This window comes from Amphiura filiformis, chromosome 1 (genome assembly GCF_039555335.1).
Source record: "Amphiura filiformis chromosome 1, Afil_fr2py, whole genome shotgun sequence".
NCBI classification, from domain to species: domain Eukaryota; kingdom Metazoa; phylum Echinodermata; class Ophiuroidea; order Amphilepidida; family Amphiuridae; genus Amphiura; species Amphiura filiformis.
The window spans coordinates 79,664,880-79,684,614 of NC_092628.1; the positions used below are offsets into that span (position 1 = coordinate 79,664,880).

Here is a 19,735-nt window from a genome sequence, read left to right on the forward strand (position 1 = left end):
TGATCAAGTCTAATATCAGCAGGCTTGAATTTCCAAAAATTTTGAACGACTGCCGAGGAAGTCTATTTTGAGCTATTTTTCCAAGATGGCGCACATAGAGTGCTATTAATTCGGACCCTTTCCAGCAAATATACCACTTATTTAGCCTGTGTCAATATAGAGACATCAATATTTTCATAGCATTGAGCAAACACCTCAGCTATTTGGGTTTTCACAATGTGATAGTAATGGAAAGAAACATCCATATGTTCTCAATTTAGATTTTTTTAAACACCGACAAAATATGCATCGACTCTTCCACAAGCCAATCTCTTGCACAAGACATACCACCACACGTTTGCGCATTAAGTTTGTGACCGACTTCATTTGCGCAAACGTGTGACTTATCCTATACTCAAAAAATTGAGGTATGCCAGGCACGTGTAATTGAGTATCTTTGAGCGAACCTGTGGAGCGAACTTGAGAAAAGGTAATGAATAAGGCGACGAAAAAAAACCCGTTCTACGTTTCTTCTTTCTTTCTTTTATGGAAGCTAGAATTACCAAAAATTTCATTCACCAAAATCTGAACAATCTGAAAAGATTTTTTTGCAAACACATTTTACTAGCGTAAACTTACAATATGGACAGAGGTTACAGCACTCATTCGGATCTACTATTGGTTCTTCACAAAATGTTGGTGCACAAGATTTGATGTCGCATTTGACTGTACTGTTGTCACATTCGCAAGTTGTACATGCGTCTATGATTAATTTCCCACCATGCAACATGAGTGTACCTCTATACGAACACATTAATAGTCCTGACGCTATCGACGAACTTGAAGTCAGACTTGAGCAACGATCGAGACACGAAACTTCTCCGTGGTCACATGAACATGATGTACACTTATCGTCTAGCTGAATCGTGTGTCCGTTTTCAATCGATATCTTTTCATTGTAAATGCAATCACATTTAGGATCATTTTCACACTTAATTTCGCCTTTGATACACGTACAAATTTGACATACTTCATCCCGCGTGATAGTCTGTTCGTGTAGAAGCAGGGTTTGCTCGAAGAAACATGGTAGATAAGGCTGCCAATCACTGCTATCACTGAAGCTGTCTAACCGTTCTGAAGTTGTTGCTGAGAATTTAAAGATAACAAAATGCAATATTACGTGCATAAGGAGGTATATAAGATATCGACATCAATAGCTTCTCCGATAGCTTCCGATACTCCTCCTCCTCCTATTCCTCCTCCGCCTCCTTCTCTTTCTTCACCTCATCCTTCTCCTTCATCATGTTCATATCATCATGATGTCATCAATTACGTTTCAGAAATCAAAACTCGTTCGCCGGTTGACCGCCGGAACCGGCTGGAACCGCGTTCCATTGTTTAGAAACCGGCTCAAAACGGTCAATTTGTTTGAGACCCCACTCCATTCACAAGACGTGCACTCAGCCGTGAAAAGGTTATTGTTTCAAATGTGGTGTCATTGTAAAGAGGAATAAAGTAGAAAACAGAAGCAATACAAATTCATTGTGTTAGCTTGTGTTTGTAGTTTCCTTTCAGCCCTGATGTGTAGTAAATGATAATGTAAAATACAAGGCTTCAAATTTTTGTAACATAAAATGTTTATTCCTCATATACGTAAGTACATGTTTATATTTTCGCCATGTTCACGACCAGAATGCATGAAGAAAGAGACAAGTGGAATTTCAATCAAGTTGAGCTTGATTTTTGAACTCTGGTGATCCCCCTGCTTAAGGGTACATGCCCATGAGTTTCATTCAGGGGCGTGTTTGTAAAACGGCACAGCGCATTAGTAAAAAGAATAAAAAATACTAAAATTTTCACCGGGGTTCGAACCACTGCCAATTTCACTGAATGCTAAAGATGCCTATGCTGTGCCACGGTGACTGTGGTTAACATTCGGCGATTTTTCAAAGATATACATATCAACACGTTTCTAGTGTATTGAAAATCATTTTGATTTTGATTTTGGTCATAGAAAGACATATGACTCTACTTGTCTGTTTGTTTTTCATTTAATACAAATTAATTTTGATGAATTGAACTGGTACAACTCTTAGCACTCGTGATAAACGACGATTAATTTAGTAATAATAAAATGAAAACGCTGGGTCATTCACAACGTCATTTGTAATTTATGTCAAAACCTGGGGAGGACCACACACATCCGTGCTGCATGTATACGTGCTCAATCGATACTCAATGATCCAGACAATAGCGTTTGAATATACCGCCCTTCTTGACACATCTTGTCACTTGCGGGAAGATATACTATAGGCCTACCCTAATAGCTTACAATAGATACCCCACCGTAAATAGCTCTGTTCGTTATCTCGCTGTGCTAGTTTATACAAGCAGCGTACGGACTTTTGAACCAAAAAAAAAAAAAAAATGATAGGAAGGGACTGTTTTCAGCTAAAATGTTGGTTATCAGCAGATGCTTAATGATACCGGGAAGTGTTGCAGAAAGGTAAGCGTACTCTTTATTTATTCAAAATATGTATATCAATAAATTTAAATTTGAAATCCAAAAAGTAAATGTCAGGTCAAAATTCTCACAATTCTATTGTGAAATAAAATCAAACCAAATTTAGGCTCCGCAAACAACGTCCAATTATTCCCATTGGTGTTTGCTACACGTGCATATAATAAATTATGATTTGGGGCTAATTTGAGAAGAGTTAATGCCTCGAGTTTCAAAATACACCGAGTGATGTTTTTGATCAAAAACATCGACAATTCAAGACTCTGTAAAAACAAATCAAGAATTTTCTGGGATAATTGCAACTAAGTGCAATGAAAGTTATGATCTAAGCTACCAGATGCATCATTAATTTCCTGACTATATGATATTTAGTTGTGGGAAAAGATTACTTTAATGTTTTGGCGGGATTATTTCCCGCCAAAAATTTCAACCAAAAAGAGCATGTAGCCTTAAAGCTACAAGATGAATATCATCGTGCACTTTTGTGTGTGTTCAATAACACATTGATAAATAGCTAGACAGTCATTGCTACAATGACTTCTATTATATTGCGACAGTTTTAGCACATGCTATCGATGACAGATCATATTCTATTTGGAGCTGTGCAATAATTATGAGCTTCCCCCGGTGAGGGTAAAATTTCCAAACGGCTCGCCAAAAATCGCTTTCCCCCCTCTCAGCCCGCCAAAACTGAATCGTTTGACCCCGGTCTGCCAAAAAATCTTCGCCCTCCCTCTTGCAGAAGGTTTGGGATCCCAATTTGCCAAATGGTGTAGATACATGTTGCGAGCGTAGTCAGCAGGAAAATTCGGAGGAAAATTATTTAGGGGCTGTGCAATTTTTGGCAAGCCGAGAGGGGGGGGGGGAAGTGATTTTTGGCACACATTCTTGGGCGCCTTTTAAATAAAACGCTCTAAAAAGGCTTAGGAAAACCGTACGGAAACGCTTAAATATGCACATTTTCCTGATCGCTGCGCTCGCAACATGTATAGCTTATTAGGCCTAGACCATTTAAGGTTTGCAAATTGTGATCCCCCCCCCAAAAAAAAGATTTTTGGCGGGCCGAGAGGGGGGCAAGCGATTTTTGGCGAGCCGTTTGGAAATTTCACCGGGGGGCTCATAATTATTGAACAGTCCCTTTTTTAAGCGTTTTATTACAAAGGCGGTTCAAGAATGTGTGCCAAATATGGCTTGCCCCCCCCCTCTCGGCTTGCCAAACTGTTTGCCCCACAATTCTAGAATGCATCATCCATTGTCAAAATGCATCATCCATATTGCATCACAACTGATATACGCCTTTCGGAGAACAAGAATGGTGAGGAGCCTGGAAACGCCACGAATTTCGATTCGATGATACGGTTTGATGTGGGGTTTGATACCGTCACATCACTTACATTACAACTACATTACAAATAACACACCACAGATACTACACGCTGTAGCGTGAGAGACTAATTAGTCAGGTCTGTAATTATTAATCGTAAATTGAACGCCACAAGGCGATGCCACACCACTCTCGAAGATGATCCCGAAAAATTCCGAGGAAGTATGTCTTCCAAAATTACACTCGGAAAGTTTAATACCTACATTGCAGTTGAATATATATGTGTTCAAAGAATAAGGCAATCTCTTGTCAGTGGATTGAACTTCCAGTCAGTGTATTGAAAACAAAAACTGACCAAAAAAAATCGAATTTTCTTAGTTGGAAACCTAAACGAGGATAATGAGCATGCGCAGATCGTAAAAATGAGTCATTTCAGATTTAAATGGCAACGCTGCACTCGTAGTGGAAATGAAGCACTCCTCCCTTCGTCATACATAAATTCGCCTAGCCCCATTTCCCTAAAATAAAATTGTCAAAAAATCACACTTGGCAGAGGTGGGCCTCGAACCCGCGCCGCCTGCTACTAACATGGCTATTGAACTAAACGTCAGTGTATGGTTCCGATGCGCTAGACCGCTCGGCCACCGATTGTCACGTAGTGATTTTGAAATATGAAGTTTTAAATGACAGACTGGATGATCGTGGTGGAGTGCAGCAATTCGCATATACACGGTCCCGGACATAAATAAGCTAGAGATTGAGCACGGAGAAAGTATAATAAGGTATATTGTAATGACAATTATTACACACATTGAGAATCATCGTTTCCCAGAAAAGTGGTCAGAGAGTAACATGAGTAGGTATAAATTTTACACTGCACACAGGAAGAGTCTTACAATTAATAGGGCCTGATTTTCCCTTATAAGCCACCCAATATGCCTTACATACAGTCATGGACAAAAGTTTGGAATATTTTTAATTTTTAGCATGGCCCTGTTTTAAAGTGCAGTTTTCTTACCACCAATGATCCGTCAGCTATGCAAAATGGACCACGGGTATCTGGCAAGGTCTTAGGTACCATTCCACATCACACAATACGCAATGTAGGACAATAACGTCTTATGCCTGAGCAATGAACCACCGGGCATCATTTTCGCGGTTATATTAGCGATATGATTCATAAGGTTACATTGGCTTTTGCATTTGTGAAGAAACCAGCTTTACTTTGTTGCATTTGTCTGTTGTATACGATATTTCTGATCATGAGGTGCGAGTTGAGCGCAGATTTATACGCCCGCGTCATTGACTTGCGTAATTGCGGCTACAAACAGAAGGACATTGGTGCCGCTTTAGGAATTACATAAGGTGCAGTTTCTAAAATTTTGAAGAGACGTCGAGAGACCGGAACTACATCACCTAGACCAAGGTCAGGTCGGCCCCGAAAGACAACCGCCAGGGAAGATTGATCTCTCCTGAGACTTTGCCGTAATGGCCGCACGAAGCCTGCATCTCGGCTACGAACAGGTCCATAAACGCGCCTGTTACCAGGAAACGTGTGAACAATAGACTGGTTTGTGCGGGTTTTCGCGCAAGATGACAATATAAAAGCCGATACTTCTGCAAAGACATCGGCACGCGCGCTTGCTTTGGTCATAGAGACATAGTAATTTGACAGTAGGCCACTGGCGTAATGTGATCTTTAGTGACGAGGCCCGGTTCCTGTTCTACAGAAAAGATGGTCGATTCAAGGTCCGAAGACAGGTTGGTCAGACCCTGCTTGAGGATTGTATCCTGCCCTAGAATCCAGGGACAAAGTAGTGGAATCATATATGGGGAGCATTTCACAGTAGGTCGAAATTGACACCTCTACATGCTAGAGGGACACATGAGCCAGGACCAATACCTGCATGTTCTTGATGCAGTTATGCTTCCGTTTGCAAGAAGAGACTTCGGGAACAATATCATGATCGAAGATGACAACACCACGGCGCACAGAGCCCTACGCGTGAGGGAATTCCTTGAAAAAGAGAATGTTGAACACCTTTAAGCCCGGATATAAACCCTATAGAGAACTGATGGGCAGCTATTCCGCAGGATAGGTAGCATGGACCACCAACCAATCACCCTGCAGGAACTTAGACACGCCCTCATTGCTTGCTGGCGAGAAATTCCACAAGGAACCTTGGCAAACCTGGTCGAGGGAATGTCACGTCGCGTACATGACCTTGAACAAATATTGAGATGTGTTTTCTCACGCAAGAGATTTATCTGAACATGTCACAGTGAGAGTTTAAGTTTTCTTTAACAATAACGTTTGCTAGTGTCTTTAATCACATTTTGTGATACAAAGAGGTCGCTAAAAAGTGTTGCGATTATGTGACCTTTCCATTGTAATGCGCCTCCTCAGGTAATTCTTTGTTTAATTGACAAACTGTGTGTTGTAAACATCAAAGGATATTTGCATCTTTCAATTAAAATCAACTGAGCACTACTCCAGAACAATAAACCTGTTCCTAATATGGTTGAAAACTGCATTTAATACAAAAATAAAAGTATTCCAAACTTTTGTCCATGACTGTAGAAGGACTACAACTGCCCAGACTCTCACTTCGACATTTGGTTTTTCAAGTGAAGGCTTTATGGACATTCATCCAGTCTTCCGCACCCCAATAAATTCGATGGTCTTTGTTTCCCATTTCGTTTGACGCCAATCAGCTTGTAACGCGGATCTTTCAAATCTACCTTTCCGATTCGTGCACAAATAAATTCAATGCCCGAGCACGCGTCCGTTCCATGCAGGTTGAACATAACGTCTTTAAATTTGAATCTAATAATGTTATCGGTTTCATTCGCTATCAAAGGAAGTGATGCGTGTGTTTCGTTTAGCACTTGCTCCTTAAAACCAAATTTGTCTTCGTTGTCGACTGCTTCCGAGCTTCCCCATAAATTCATCTTCCATAAATTGGTTCCCGTCACTTTAAACGATCCAGGAAGAATTTTTAATCTGATATCAAGAGTGAGTGTCCAGTGGGTATCATCCAAACGTTTAGTCTGTAGGATCCTAGGTTCCGTCTTGAAAACTCTGATGATAGCTGAATGGAGAAAATAGATATTCAGAGAATAATGTGGTTTCTTTCGTGATGCCAGACTCGCAATTTACAAAGGTCATTCAAACAGATCTACCTCCATCATCACATCTCTGTAATCTTATAATGTACATACCAAAATATTGAAACTACCTACGATTAAACTCTTAAATCTCAGCTACAACATTAAAGTTATTTAATGAAAATGTTGTTTTTGGTTGTTTAGATATGTTGGTTAAAGCGAATCCAGATTTGGTACATTGGAAACGGCTGTAGCTTTGGATAATCCCAATACAAATGTTTTTATGACACGGTTGTCCAATTTCTTATTCAGGATAAATATTTTGTTCCTATTTGAGCTCCCTGACTTACCGTGGGACTTCAAAACAAAATAAAACACATTTTATAACTATGGCTATTGTCAATTTCATGTTTGTACTTACATTTAGAGGTCAATATTTGCCCAAGTGCAACGTCACTTCTATTCAAAACGGTAACGTTAGAAAGTGGCGGCATCTGAGTTGTGGCACCTGTGATAAGTATTAAAATAAGTAGCATGTTTGGTTAGATCTGGAATGAGCGTTTTGAGCGTTTCGACAGCAGTATTTATTGTGGGACATGAGAGCACATCAGACATATTGACTTGCATTCTGAATACGATGAATGTCTTTCTGATATCAAAGAATTTTCATTTTTTGAAATTGACGATATAATACAAATTTTATGACAAATTATTAAAATTTGATATTTTTCACATTTTTGATATATAGCAGTCCTCGAAGTAAATTTTATAAATCTAATGACATATTTTTAAAGTGTATGTAGCTGGGAGGAAAAGCCGACAATCAATTGAAAATTTTGACCTTTCATATTGAAGATATGGATTTTTTCCCAAAATTTTCAATTGATCGTCGGCTTTTCATCCCACCTACATACACTGTAAGTATAAATCACCAGCTTTATAAAGTTTACTTCGAGTACTGTTAAATATCAAAAATATCAATTTTTAATCATTTGCCATAAAATGTGTATACATTGCGAATTTCAAAAAATCAAAATTATTTGATATAAGAAGGACATTCGTGTTCAGAATGCAATTTGATATGTCTGATGTGCTCTAATGTCCCAAAAAATAAATACTGCCCAAACGTTCATACCCACCCCTTAAGGAATGCTAATAATATTTAATAATAAAGAAAAGGAGAATCATACAAATTCCAGTAGGTTTAAGCGTCACGAACTAAAAAACGCTCGGACGACCTTGTTTTCATTACCACTGTAGATATGCAAATTAGGCTTAAAATATAGTGCCCTTCTATAATGGTATAATTTAGTTAATAATGGCACACATTTATATCATAGACCCTATGATCAAACAGCGGAGCCCCCACACACCCCAGGAACGTTTACACCAGATCTTTACAATAACTGCCCCAAAAGAGTTTCCTTCACAAGATCATCATAATTGTAAAAGAATCAATAAGACTACATACTGTCACCTGATGATTGACTTGATGGATGTGGACGTGGACTTAACAGAAGAGGGCTTGTGGCCGACGTCGAAGTCTGGATTTCTGAGTAATTGAATTAAGATAATGACTTAGTTATCAAATGTGCAGTTTCTTCAAGTTTTTGCGATTACTTTATTAGGTGTTTTGGTAAATGTTTTTGTGGAAGCGTATCATATAAATGGGTACATGTACAAATCCCCACACATAATTATACTCACTATAAATAAGTTTTTTACAGCAAGGTCTTTATTGGATCATCTTACTGATCTCTTGAGGTGATGCGAGATGCGCGTCGTTGTTTACTCTGGGTACAAATGGAGTTGCCGACCTCTCTTTAGTAGGCCTGCATAATGCATAGATTGTTGATCCTGAGTGAATCAAAGAACGTGTAACCGTATCATTTGGTCCTGGTTTCGTGATATTTGCACTGTTGGGTGCTCTCTAATGCCAGGGATGATGCGTAGGCACTTAGGAAGGAAAAGGAAGCTATCAATGTCAGTACTTATGGAAAACCCCAAGTTTAATAAAGAAGTCTCGGCCGGATGTAGGTATAGAAGCTTATAGACAGGTTTTTTTTAAAGTTTGAAACCATCAGCTCATTAGCAAAGTAGCAACACGGCGTGTCTTCCTATATGTAACTTTCTGAGGATGTTATTACTGAGATACTTGAAGTCATTACAGGAGAGAGTGGACATAAGTTCTGTTTTCCTAGATAAAATTGCAGAACAACAAATGCTGCAGGTTCACATGGTCGCCTAGTTTGGGATCGATATCTCATATGAGTCTAATATGTCGTCTGCAAATTATATGTCACTGAGGATTTTCTGTGGATCATGTCAAAATTCCCAAGGATAGGGTTCAAGAGTCTTTAAGAGACTGTCAAAACACAAATTTCATGACAACAGTTACCAAAAGATGAAAGGTACCAAAACATATCCTGTAGCTGTTTCGAAGGTCTCTGCCATCTGCTCATTCACAAAGACATCACTCTGAGACACAAACAACTCCAGATTCTGGGATGCCATAATTTGATAATGACGGAGAATGCTAAATATAATTTTACGGTCAATAAAATCAAAGGCTTTCATGAAATAATGAAACGACATAAGGGACACTAATTGCAAGAAAAGTGATAAAAGTGCAAAATGTGACATTTTCTCTTTTGCTAATAGCTCAAAAACGTCATAGATGGGTCAAAATATACTTATTCTGAATCTTTATAAGACGAGGATTGCGTACAATAAAATATGAACAAATTAGAAATTTGACCTGTATTATAACCTGTGACACCAGGGGTTATTGCCTACGACCCATAGAAAACACCTACAATGATATAGGACTGGGTCCCGAGTATTACCATTCTAATTGGCTACCATCCCTCTCTCTGACCTTGCACTTGCAGAATACATTGCTGTTTCTACAATACAGTTTTTATCAGCATTGAATACGTCTTGCATTTTTATCTCAAAGTTTGCAGCCTCATTCCACTGATTCCAGACATACCACTCTAATCTCCTCGTCATCCTAGTTTGTGTTCTTGAAGCTTAGTTTGCTGATACATTGCTTTGCTTAATCTCGTCTATCTCGAAGGTCTGATGTCTCTTAGTTCGTGTTGCAGACCATGAAAGCGTATCTATAATTGTCCAAATTGAGAGAAACTACTGGGTACAACACACTCACGGAAACCAGAGTGGTGCAGCATGGTGCAAGTGACCGCCCCATCGGCGCTTCGACTTAAAGCTAATCTTAAAGCTAATGATGGACATTACTGACTGTTCCACAGCTTTCTCCAAATTATTGTACAACTGTTGGATGGCTGGATCAGGACACTCATCTCGCAGACTCTGCAATGCAGAGTCTCAAGCATATTTTTCTTAAAAAATAGTTCTTGGATAGAGTTGAACAAAATCTAAAGAGGTACACTCGAGTACAATACAGCCAAAATAGCTCTTGGATAGAGTTGAACAAAATCTAAAGAGGTACACTCGAGATACACATGTGGTAGTACAATACAGCCGAATTTAACTTTTAATAAAAGGTGACAAAAAGAATGTGCTTTTCATAGGTCAAGAGAATATTAATATGCTACATTCCTTAAATATATGTCTTCTATTCTACATGCTGGAATGTATGTCGGATTTATATAATAATCATGGACACATTTCCTGGTATCTAACAGAAAATTTTAGGCCCTTTATAGCTCTTTATCATGCAAAAGATAACAAAAAACATCAAGATGCTGAACATACCAGCCAAGTGCATACACACAGTCAAAGCATCCGAATTTGGGGTGTCATCGTCTTCGCTACGTACACCTAATAACGTAAATGGTAGTTGCGGATAAAGTAGGTCCGGGTTGTTGCCTCGCCCAAAATTAAGGCAAAGGTACGCCATGCACTCTGGACGTATACCAGAAGAATTGAAAATGTATTTAATACTTGGTAAAGTAAAGGTAAAGCCACCATAGTAGGGCGGTCTGACTAGCCAGGTGCTCGCTTGTGTAACTGTAAGGACCTAATGATGAGAAAGAAGAAAGTGAAAAGAAAATAAGATTGATATCAATGAAGTTAAAATATTATCATCCATTGTGGAAGACTCATTGTGGAATATCTCAGAATGATGACATTATATAACTATTGGATTATAATCACTAAATTGTCGATAGTATAACATGAGCTAACATGTATAAACATCCCTGCTTAGAAATCTACGATACTTTTGTTTAAAAGACTGTACCTGATCCACGTATCCGAGAATTCCTTTTTTACTTGAGTCTGGAGATAGCCATGCACTGACCTTCCACAATCCCTCTCCTTCGACACCTTGTCCTTTCTGGTTGAAACTTAGTTGAAGATTAATGGTATATGTATAGATTGATGTACTTACATCCAATTCAGCTACGGTGGCATCAAGTCTGTACACAAGTACATCTTATACAAAAAACAAAACAAAAAATCGATGGACGTTTGTTTAATTATTGCAACCTAAAATCATTTTCAACTTATTATATTTTCTTCTATCGTCATTCCTGGGCATGAAACATTTCTTCAGCAATATTATTTGATTTTAATAACGTAAATAATAACAAAAATAACAAAGAGAATAGCTGGATTCCATATTGCACCGTGGAACATACGTACAGGGTATCCCCGAAAGAACTGTATCGTCGGAACTTATCTATGTACAGGGTATCCCTGAAAGAACTGTATCGTCGGAACTTATCTATGTACAGGGTATCCCTGAAAGAACTGTATCGTCGGAACTTATCTATGTACAGGGTATCCCTGAAAGAACTGTATCGTCGGGAACTTATCTATGTACAGGGTATCCCTGAAAGAACGGTATCGTTGGAAACGTTTATTGAACAAACATAACTAAATAGTTGACGTGGTTAAGAATAAAACAGATATCATATACTTGTTCTTTAATTTTTACAATTGACCGATCCGTTCTTGAAGTATAAGAAATTTACGAAAAAACCTCATTTTTAATACGCCCACGGGTTCAAAGACAATTATGACACTTTATGCTCCAGATATGCTGATACAAATCATTGATTGACATTTGAATCCGTGGAACAGATTGAAAATGAGTGTATTGTAAAGTTCTTATATTTCAAGAACTGAGTGGTCTAATTGTTCAAAAACAGATGTGATAGCTATTTTATTCCTACATCAGCTCAACTATTTAGGTTTGCTAGGTTCAGACATTAAAATACCCCAAAATGCATTTTTCCGACAATACAGTTCTTTTAGCCCAGAGGATGATTTAAGCACTTCCCACCACGCCACTGTGTTGACTTGCGGTTAGCACAGCTGTGTGAGTGAACATGACACCACTGCTCGCACATTGCATTGACGGGCATGGTTTAATTTGAATTTGGACTGATATATTTACAATAAAAACGCATTCAAAATGCTAGTCGATTTCACATTTTATCTTACCTACAGAAGGTGTGAATTATCCTTTATGCATACATCACTTTTGTTCTGAAATCGACAAAGTAATAATGACACACGCACAATTCTTAAACAACATCTTTTGCACATAATTCAATGGGATTTGAAAAGTAAAGTGGCAGTTGAAACTCTAGTGATAACACGTTTGCAGTGCATGATGGGGCTTCTTTAAATCATCCTCTGCTTTTATCCATTAATGAGATGAATATCGATGTCATGCTCATATTGATCTCGCTTTCGTTATCTTATATTAGCACGCGATACCCTGGGTGATCCCGCGGGTGATACCCTTCTTGTCCTTGCTTTCGTTTATAAACATCTCAAAAAAAGTAACTAACCCCCCTTAAATAATGGCAATTATTCAAAAACGGGCTATCGTATTACAAATCTGAAAAAATGCGTTGGAAGCAGAATTTATACCTGAATTGATACGATAGTCCAAAAAACAATAAAACACCGGTCAATTTAATGTAGTAAGGTCCAGATTTGAAAGTTGCACTTACAACAATACAAAAAACACTCAGATATTATTACACAGATTTCCTTCCATTATATAAGGTGGACCACATCGACTGATTGGTTAAAAGTGGAGTCTTTGATTGGTTAAAAGTGGAGTCTTTAAAATAGCTGTGCCCCCGTTGTTTCTATCAAGATGACGTCATAAGCAACTGTGCCCGGGGCATAGAATCAACTATGCCCGATAAATAATTTGATAGTCGCAACCCCGAATACACAGATCGCTCGTATACATTATGCACCCACTATATGGTCAGCGTTGATTACAGTGTTGTAAAAGTGACTAGCAATCACAGTTCGCGATGAATTTGACCTCTCCTTGCAGACGATGACCTTTCACCGCCGTAGTAGTGCAGTGATTTGTTTAAAATCAGTTACATGTCAAGGATTTATACCTGCCAATATATACGTTGCAACAACGTTGTGTTAAAGTTGAATTGCATCATTAATAAAGTTCATAGTTTAAGAACCCTGAACTGTTGAATTGTAACAACTTAAATAATAATAAATAGAGAGGGCGGCCTATCTGCTGTATCCTAGCAGGACATCAGTCAATATGAGACATTAAATATTAAATGCGAGGATCCAGAAGATACATGCCTAAGAAAATATATTATAAATAAAGAAATGGAGCTCAGACAAACTGGCACTATAATAAAGGAGAAAATAAAATCAGAACCGTTCGGATTCGAACCAGCGCGCACTCACGATTACATGTCGTTGAGTTCACCACCACACGCCACAACAGCCCAAAGGTTCCATTAAAAACAATGTCGTGTTCTCACTCAATGACCCCATATTTTTTACATTTTGCACTCAGCGAATGCCAAAAATCACGCTCTCACCCAATGACCCCATATTGTTTTTACATTTTGCTTTCACCGAATCATGATGCAGTCATGTCTACAGTAGAATTCACCACGACCTTTGCAGGACTTAAACCTCATTAAAAGCTATTAAACCAAGATAACACTCACTGAAAACAGCTCAACTAATCAGATCTTCTCTGGTTAAATCCTCACAACACATGTGTCTGTTTTACCTGTGCAATGAGCAATGAGCTGGTATTATAGTTTCAGTTGGGTGAACGATTATAAAGCAAACGCAAGGTATACAATAATGTGTGGGCTTTTGTTTACGAAATGAGACAATGAGGTGCTTATTGTTAACCAGCATTCTTGAAAATGAGAAGCATATATGGTTGCAGACTTAACACGGTTTGAAAATAATTTCTTCATATTTTTTGGTGTTATCTGTCGTTTACATATCCTTCCTAAAACACAAAAGTGCAACTATTTCCAAACACCTAAATTAGCTAAAAATTTAGGACATGTTACAAAACTAGAATTTCAGAGAATACTTTAAATATTGGCCGGTTATTTTTCACACAGTGACGTTAAATAGGCAATGTCCTATTACCTATAACATACACTAAAACACCAAAGTGCGACTATTTCCAAACACCTAAATTAGCTAAAAATTTAGGACATGTTACAAAACTATATTTTCTAGAATTTCAGAGAATATTTTAAATATTGGCCGGTTATTTTTTATACAGTGACGTTAACTAGGCAATTGCCTATTACTTCTAACATACGCTATTTGTAAGGTCACGCGTCAATTGTGAGAGCACTGTGTATTGTGTATAGGAAAACGGACAGTAACTGCAGTATGTGCCCCTTACTGTGAAAGTGCCAGCCATACACCTATATATAAACATTTCATATTGACGTGCCCCCCCCCCACCGGATTTCAGTATAGCGATGAATCCATAAAATGACGAATATCACTCAGAGGTCCACATGTTTTGGCGAATAAAATTTCGAGAACTCCTGGGTGTGAACTAGCATGAACTTACCATATGGACAGCGGTCACAGCACTCAGTCGGATCTGCTATTGGTTCGTCACAAAACGTTGGTGGACAAGATTTGATGTCGCATTTTACTGTACTGTTATCGCAGCTGCAGGTAGTACATTCATCTATGTATAGTTGGTCACCATGCAACATGCGTACACGTCTATACGAACATGGTAAGAGTCTTGAAGTTGACGCTGAAGCCCGGGGCGGCATCAGAGTTGTCGGCCCTGTGATTATATTCAAATGACTTATCAAGTTGTATGTTTGGATGAGGAATATAATGATAAACATGATAAAGAATAGTGCGTGCGTTGCATCACGAATCAAAATAAAACGGACCTTGTTTTTACTTTGCTGGACTGAGGTGTGTATGCCTGATACGTACATGTATGTGTGCGTACACTATTAAATTATGCCACGCACTGTAGGAAATTTGAAATGCACGTACATCATGAACACGGCGCGAACCCCGGATATACCCAGTTCCCACACACAGCCCCCATCGCTGTTTGATTGTCACAATATTCTTTCGTCTCAGTGGGTAATGACAACTGCGTTATTTATGATTCTAAACCGTTCTACATTTTATATATTAATATTATATATACTAATTTTCCTATTCTCACAATTTATTTATCAAGTTTGTAGAAATTGAGGGCGCTAATTATTGTGACTAAAACATTAATTATATTATTGTTGTTTACTTGTTTCATGATTTAAAATAGCCATCCGTGTTCTTCCTCTCAGTTCTGATTTTCCCGTTTAGTAAATGGACAGTTTGCAAGTCTTTACCCTTGTAAATGTGCAAATTAGGTTTAAAATAAAAAGTGCCCTTACTTCCATGGTCTAATTTAATTAATATTGACACATATTTCCATGACCAAACAGCGGTGCCCCTACAGGAATCACCATTTAAAGCCATTATAACATTTGCTGGGAGGACGCCCTCAATATTTTCCAAAATTCTTTTTTTTACATGATTATATTTTACATTATTAAACCAACATACCCTGCAAAAATCAAGACTCTAGATTTTGAATAAAACGCAGGAACCGTTGTTTTATTATTACATTGGAATTATTAGTCGAACGCATGTACACGATGTTCATAACACAGTACGTACAAGACATGCGGGACGGTGATTTACCCAACAAAGGATCGTACCATAACACGACCGAAGGAGTGGTACGTATTAGCGACATCGGCGCTGGTAGTAAATTCCAATTTTCTATGCTTTTCTTTAGTTGTTCGGCTCAAAAATAAATATATCTGACATTAAAGCTAACATTTTATGGCAAAGAAATGCTAATCCATTTTGTATGAAAATGTTATAACATGGCTTTAAATGACATTACACCAGATCATCACATAAAAGAAAAAGAAAAGGAGTACATAATACTGTCACCTGGTGATTGACTTGATGATTGTAGACTTGAACTTAACAGAAGAGGGCTCGTGACCAACGTCGAAATCTGGCTTTCTGAGAAATGAAATTAAGATAATAAATTAGTTGCAGTAGCGTAGGCAGTGGGGGCTCCCCGTTAAAATATTAAAGAGAAAAGTACCAGAAAAATTCCAGTTATCATAAGAGAGCCCATAACGCGCCATTATACGTTGTCTGATCTCCGCCAAATTCCACCTTTATTATTCATTCCCCCAATTTTTAATTCCACCCTTTTTGCAAAATACTTGCATGTCATTTTCTGAAGATGTTATTACTGAGAAATTTGAAGTCATTATAGGATAGAGTTCTGTTTTCCCAGATGAAGTTTCAGACCAACAAATGCTGCAGCTTCACAAAAGTCTTCCAATTTAGCTCTCTGGATTGACGATATTTTTTCAGTTCGGATCCCACCAACAACTGTCTAAAATCAACATTGAAAATGTTTGCATGGTCCCAGGCATCGGTGACCTGCCTTATCTCGGCACGTAATTTAGGTGCAATTTTTGACACCCATGACCATGCAACCTAATATCTCTAATGTCATTCGTTGCTCATCGCTTCAACTACGTAACATCAGCCTAAGTACCTAAGTCGCGATGCTACTGAACAACCGGGGGGGGCACATCCAATTTTTTGGTGGGTATGCTCCCCGGAATTGTGAGGTGGTGGTTCTTTGGGAGCTGACCTCGTACCAGTAAAAGGATGTCTTTTGGAGCTGCGAACAAGTAAAATGGGAACTTTTAGAGCTGTGAACAGTCAAAATAAAGGGTCGTGTCTTTGCTTTCTGGTTGAAAATTACCTGAAAATACCTTTATTTAGAGCTGAAATCAAAATCAAGGGTCTTTCGGAGCTGTATTTTGGTTAAATATAAGGGGTCTTTCGGAGCTGTGAAATCCAAAAAAAAAAAAAAAGGGGGCTTTCCGGGGAGCATAACTGTATGGTCATTTGTGTTAAGTACCACCCCTGGGACTGAACAAATTATTCACTCATTCATCTCTTCTCGTTTGGATAACAACAATGCACTTCTCTATGGATTACCAGCAAACCAACTTCAGAAAACTCAAAACACTGCTGCTCGAATTCTCACTTTCTTCAGAAAATCTTGCCATATCACGCCAATCCTAAAGGAACTGCATTGGCTTCCTGTCACCCAAAAATTACTTTTTAAACTTATGTTGATTGTATAAAAATGTAATCATGATATTGCTACATTATATTTATCTGAACTCCTTTCAAATTATGTTCCCACTCGTACTCTTCGATTTGGAAACATGCAACCTCTTCAAGAAACAAAATCAACCGCACATGGGGTGGCAGATCATTTTCAATCATTGCAATTGCAGCTCGACGTCTATGGAATGAACTGCCTATATAATATATTACAACTGCTAAAAATGTAACTGTATTTAAAAAGTTGTTGAAAACTCATCTTATGTCAGAGACATTCTGTAATTCTTAAGTTCTTTCCTTGATTTTGCTTTTGATTTTGCTTCTGGTTTTCTTTATCTTTTGTTCAGTCTTTTGTTTTAATGTCTTGAACGCTTGAACGAGTGGATGAGCCTTGTCGCTTTTATTATTATTATTATTATTATTATTATTATTATTATTATTATTATTATTATTATTATTATTATTATTATTATTATATCAGTCAAGAACTTAGTACATACATGTATATATGTCGTCTGTAAATGTTAGGTCACTGAGGATTTTCTGTGGATTACGACAAAATCTCCAAAGATAAGGTACAAATCATGAGTCTTTTTAGAGACAGTCAAAGCACAAAATCCATTTATTAAGATGAATGGTACCAACACACATCTTTGTAGGATTCCTGTAGCTGTTGCGAGGATGTCTCTGTCATCATCTGTTCATTCACAAAGACATCACTCCAAGACTCATCATAAACAACTCTAGCTTCTGGAATGCCATGATGGTGAATGCTGAATATAATTTTATGGTCGATAAAATCAAAAGATTTTTTGAAGTAGTGAAAATACATTAGGGAAACTTATTGCAAAAAAACCCAACAATTATATTTATTGTTGTTCACTTCTTTCATAAATTAAAAAATAGCCATTTGTTTGTGTTCTTCATCTCCGTAATGATTTTCCCATTTAGGAAATGGGCAGTTTCCAAGTCTTTCCCCCTGTAAATATGCAAATTAGGCTTAAAATAAAAAGTCTTTAATGGTCTAATTTAGTTAATAATGGCACACATTTCTATGATCAAACAGCGGCGCCCCTACACACTCCCAGGAATCCCCATTTAAATGTCGTTACACCGGGTCTTTACATAACTGCCCCAAGAAGTTTCCGTCACAAGAAAATCAAATAAAATTAAAATTAAAAATCTACATACTGTCACCAGGTGATTGACTTGATGATTGTGGAACTGAGCTTAACAGAAGAGGGCTCGTGGCCGACGTAGAACTCTGGCTATCTGAGAAATGAAATTAAGATTTAATGACTTAGTTACCAAATGTGTGGTTTATTCAAAATGCTTATAGGGTTTTTGTTTCTTGTAAATCATTATGGAAGTGTATCATATATGAGTACATGTACAAATTCAACCCACATAACTACACTATATATACAAGTTTTCTCAAGGAAGCTCTATATTGGGCCATCTTTCTGGTTTTTGAGGTGAAGAGAGATAAGCATTGCTGCTTTACCGACCTCTTTTAGCCCTGCATATGCATAGATTGTTAACCAATGGCGAATCAAAGCAGTGTTGTAGTCGAGTCCTCGTTATCCGAGTCCGAGTCCGAGTCCTTGGTGTCCGAGTCCAAGTCCGAGTCCGAGTCCCTGCCAATTTCTGATGTCCGAGTCCGAGTCCGAGTCCTCAATGTTCGAGTCCGAGCCCGAGTCCGAGTCCTTATGTATCAAATTCAAGCCCCGGGGTTTTCACCAATACTTTATCAACGTAGGCCTATACTTAACCCGAATTTTAGTTCTATATTATTTTCTTGTAAATACATAATTTGCTAGTCCCACCTAGCATGCCTAGAATTGTTTTGGGGCTGTGCAATAATTATGCAGAGCCTGGGGAGGGTTGAAATTGCAAAAAATGCTTATCCCCTCTCGGCCTGCCAAACATTGCTTGCCCCCCTCCCGGCTTGCCATACATTTTTGCACCCCCCCTTTGCACATGACATATTTTGGGATCCCAATTATTTAAAAACCTTAAATGGTTTAGATATATAAATGCGAGCGCATCGAGCAGGGAAATTTGCATATATATGTAAGCGTTTCTGTACTGTTTTCTATAAGCGTTTAGAGCGTTTTATTTGAAAGATGCCAAAAATTGTTTGTTCCCCCTATCGGTTTGCCAAAAATTGCTTCCACCCTCCCTTTTGATTGGCAAAAAAATTCTCACCGCCAATTTGACCTTTTCCCAATGCTCATAATTTTTGCTCAGCCCCTTAGGTAGCATTCATGTTCTTCATCTCAGTTATGATTTTTCCGTTTAGTAAATAGACAGTTTGCAAATCTTTACCCCTGTAAATATGCAAATTAAGCTTGAAATAGATAGTG

At 38.1% G+C, this 19,735-nt stretch overlaps 1 protein-coding gene across 1 annotated transcript in view; it reads right to left on the minus strand.

Moving 5' to 3' along the window:
* Positions 1-19,735, minus strand: part of LOC140163339 (uncharacterized) — a 52,256-nt gene that overhangs the window by 10,467 nt on the left and 22,054 nt on the right. Inside the window, exons 7-15 of the mRNA XM_072186741.1 lie at positions 18,561-18,641; positions 16,161-16,235; positions 14,755-14,982; positions 11,158-11,351; positions 10,671-10,935; positions 8,404-8,484; positions 7,354-7,440; positions 6,464-6,916; positions 619-1,125 (exon numbers count right to left, since the gene is read on the minus strand). Coding sequence (XP_072042842.1) covers positions 619-1,125; positions 6,464-6,916; positions 7,354-7,440; positions 8,404-8,484; positions 10,671-10,935; positions 11,158-11,351; positions 14,755-14,982; positions 16,161-16,235; positions 18,561-18,641 — 1,971 coding nt within the window. The remainder of the gene's footprint in view (positions 1-618; positions 1,126-6,463; positions 6,917-7,353; positions 7,441-8,403; positions 8,485-10,670; positions 10,936-11,157; positions 11,352-14,754; positions 14,983-16,160; positions 16,236-18,560; positions 18,642-19,735) is intronic.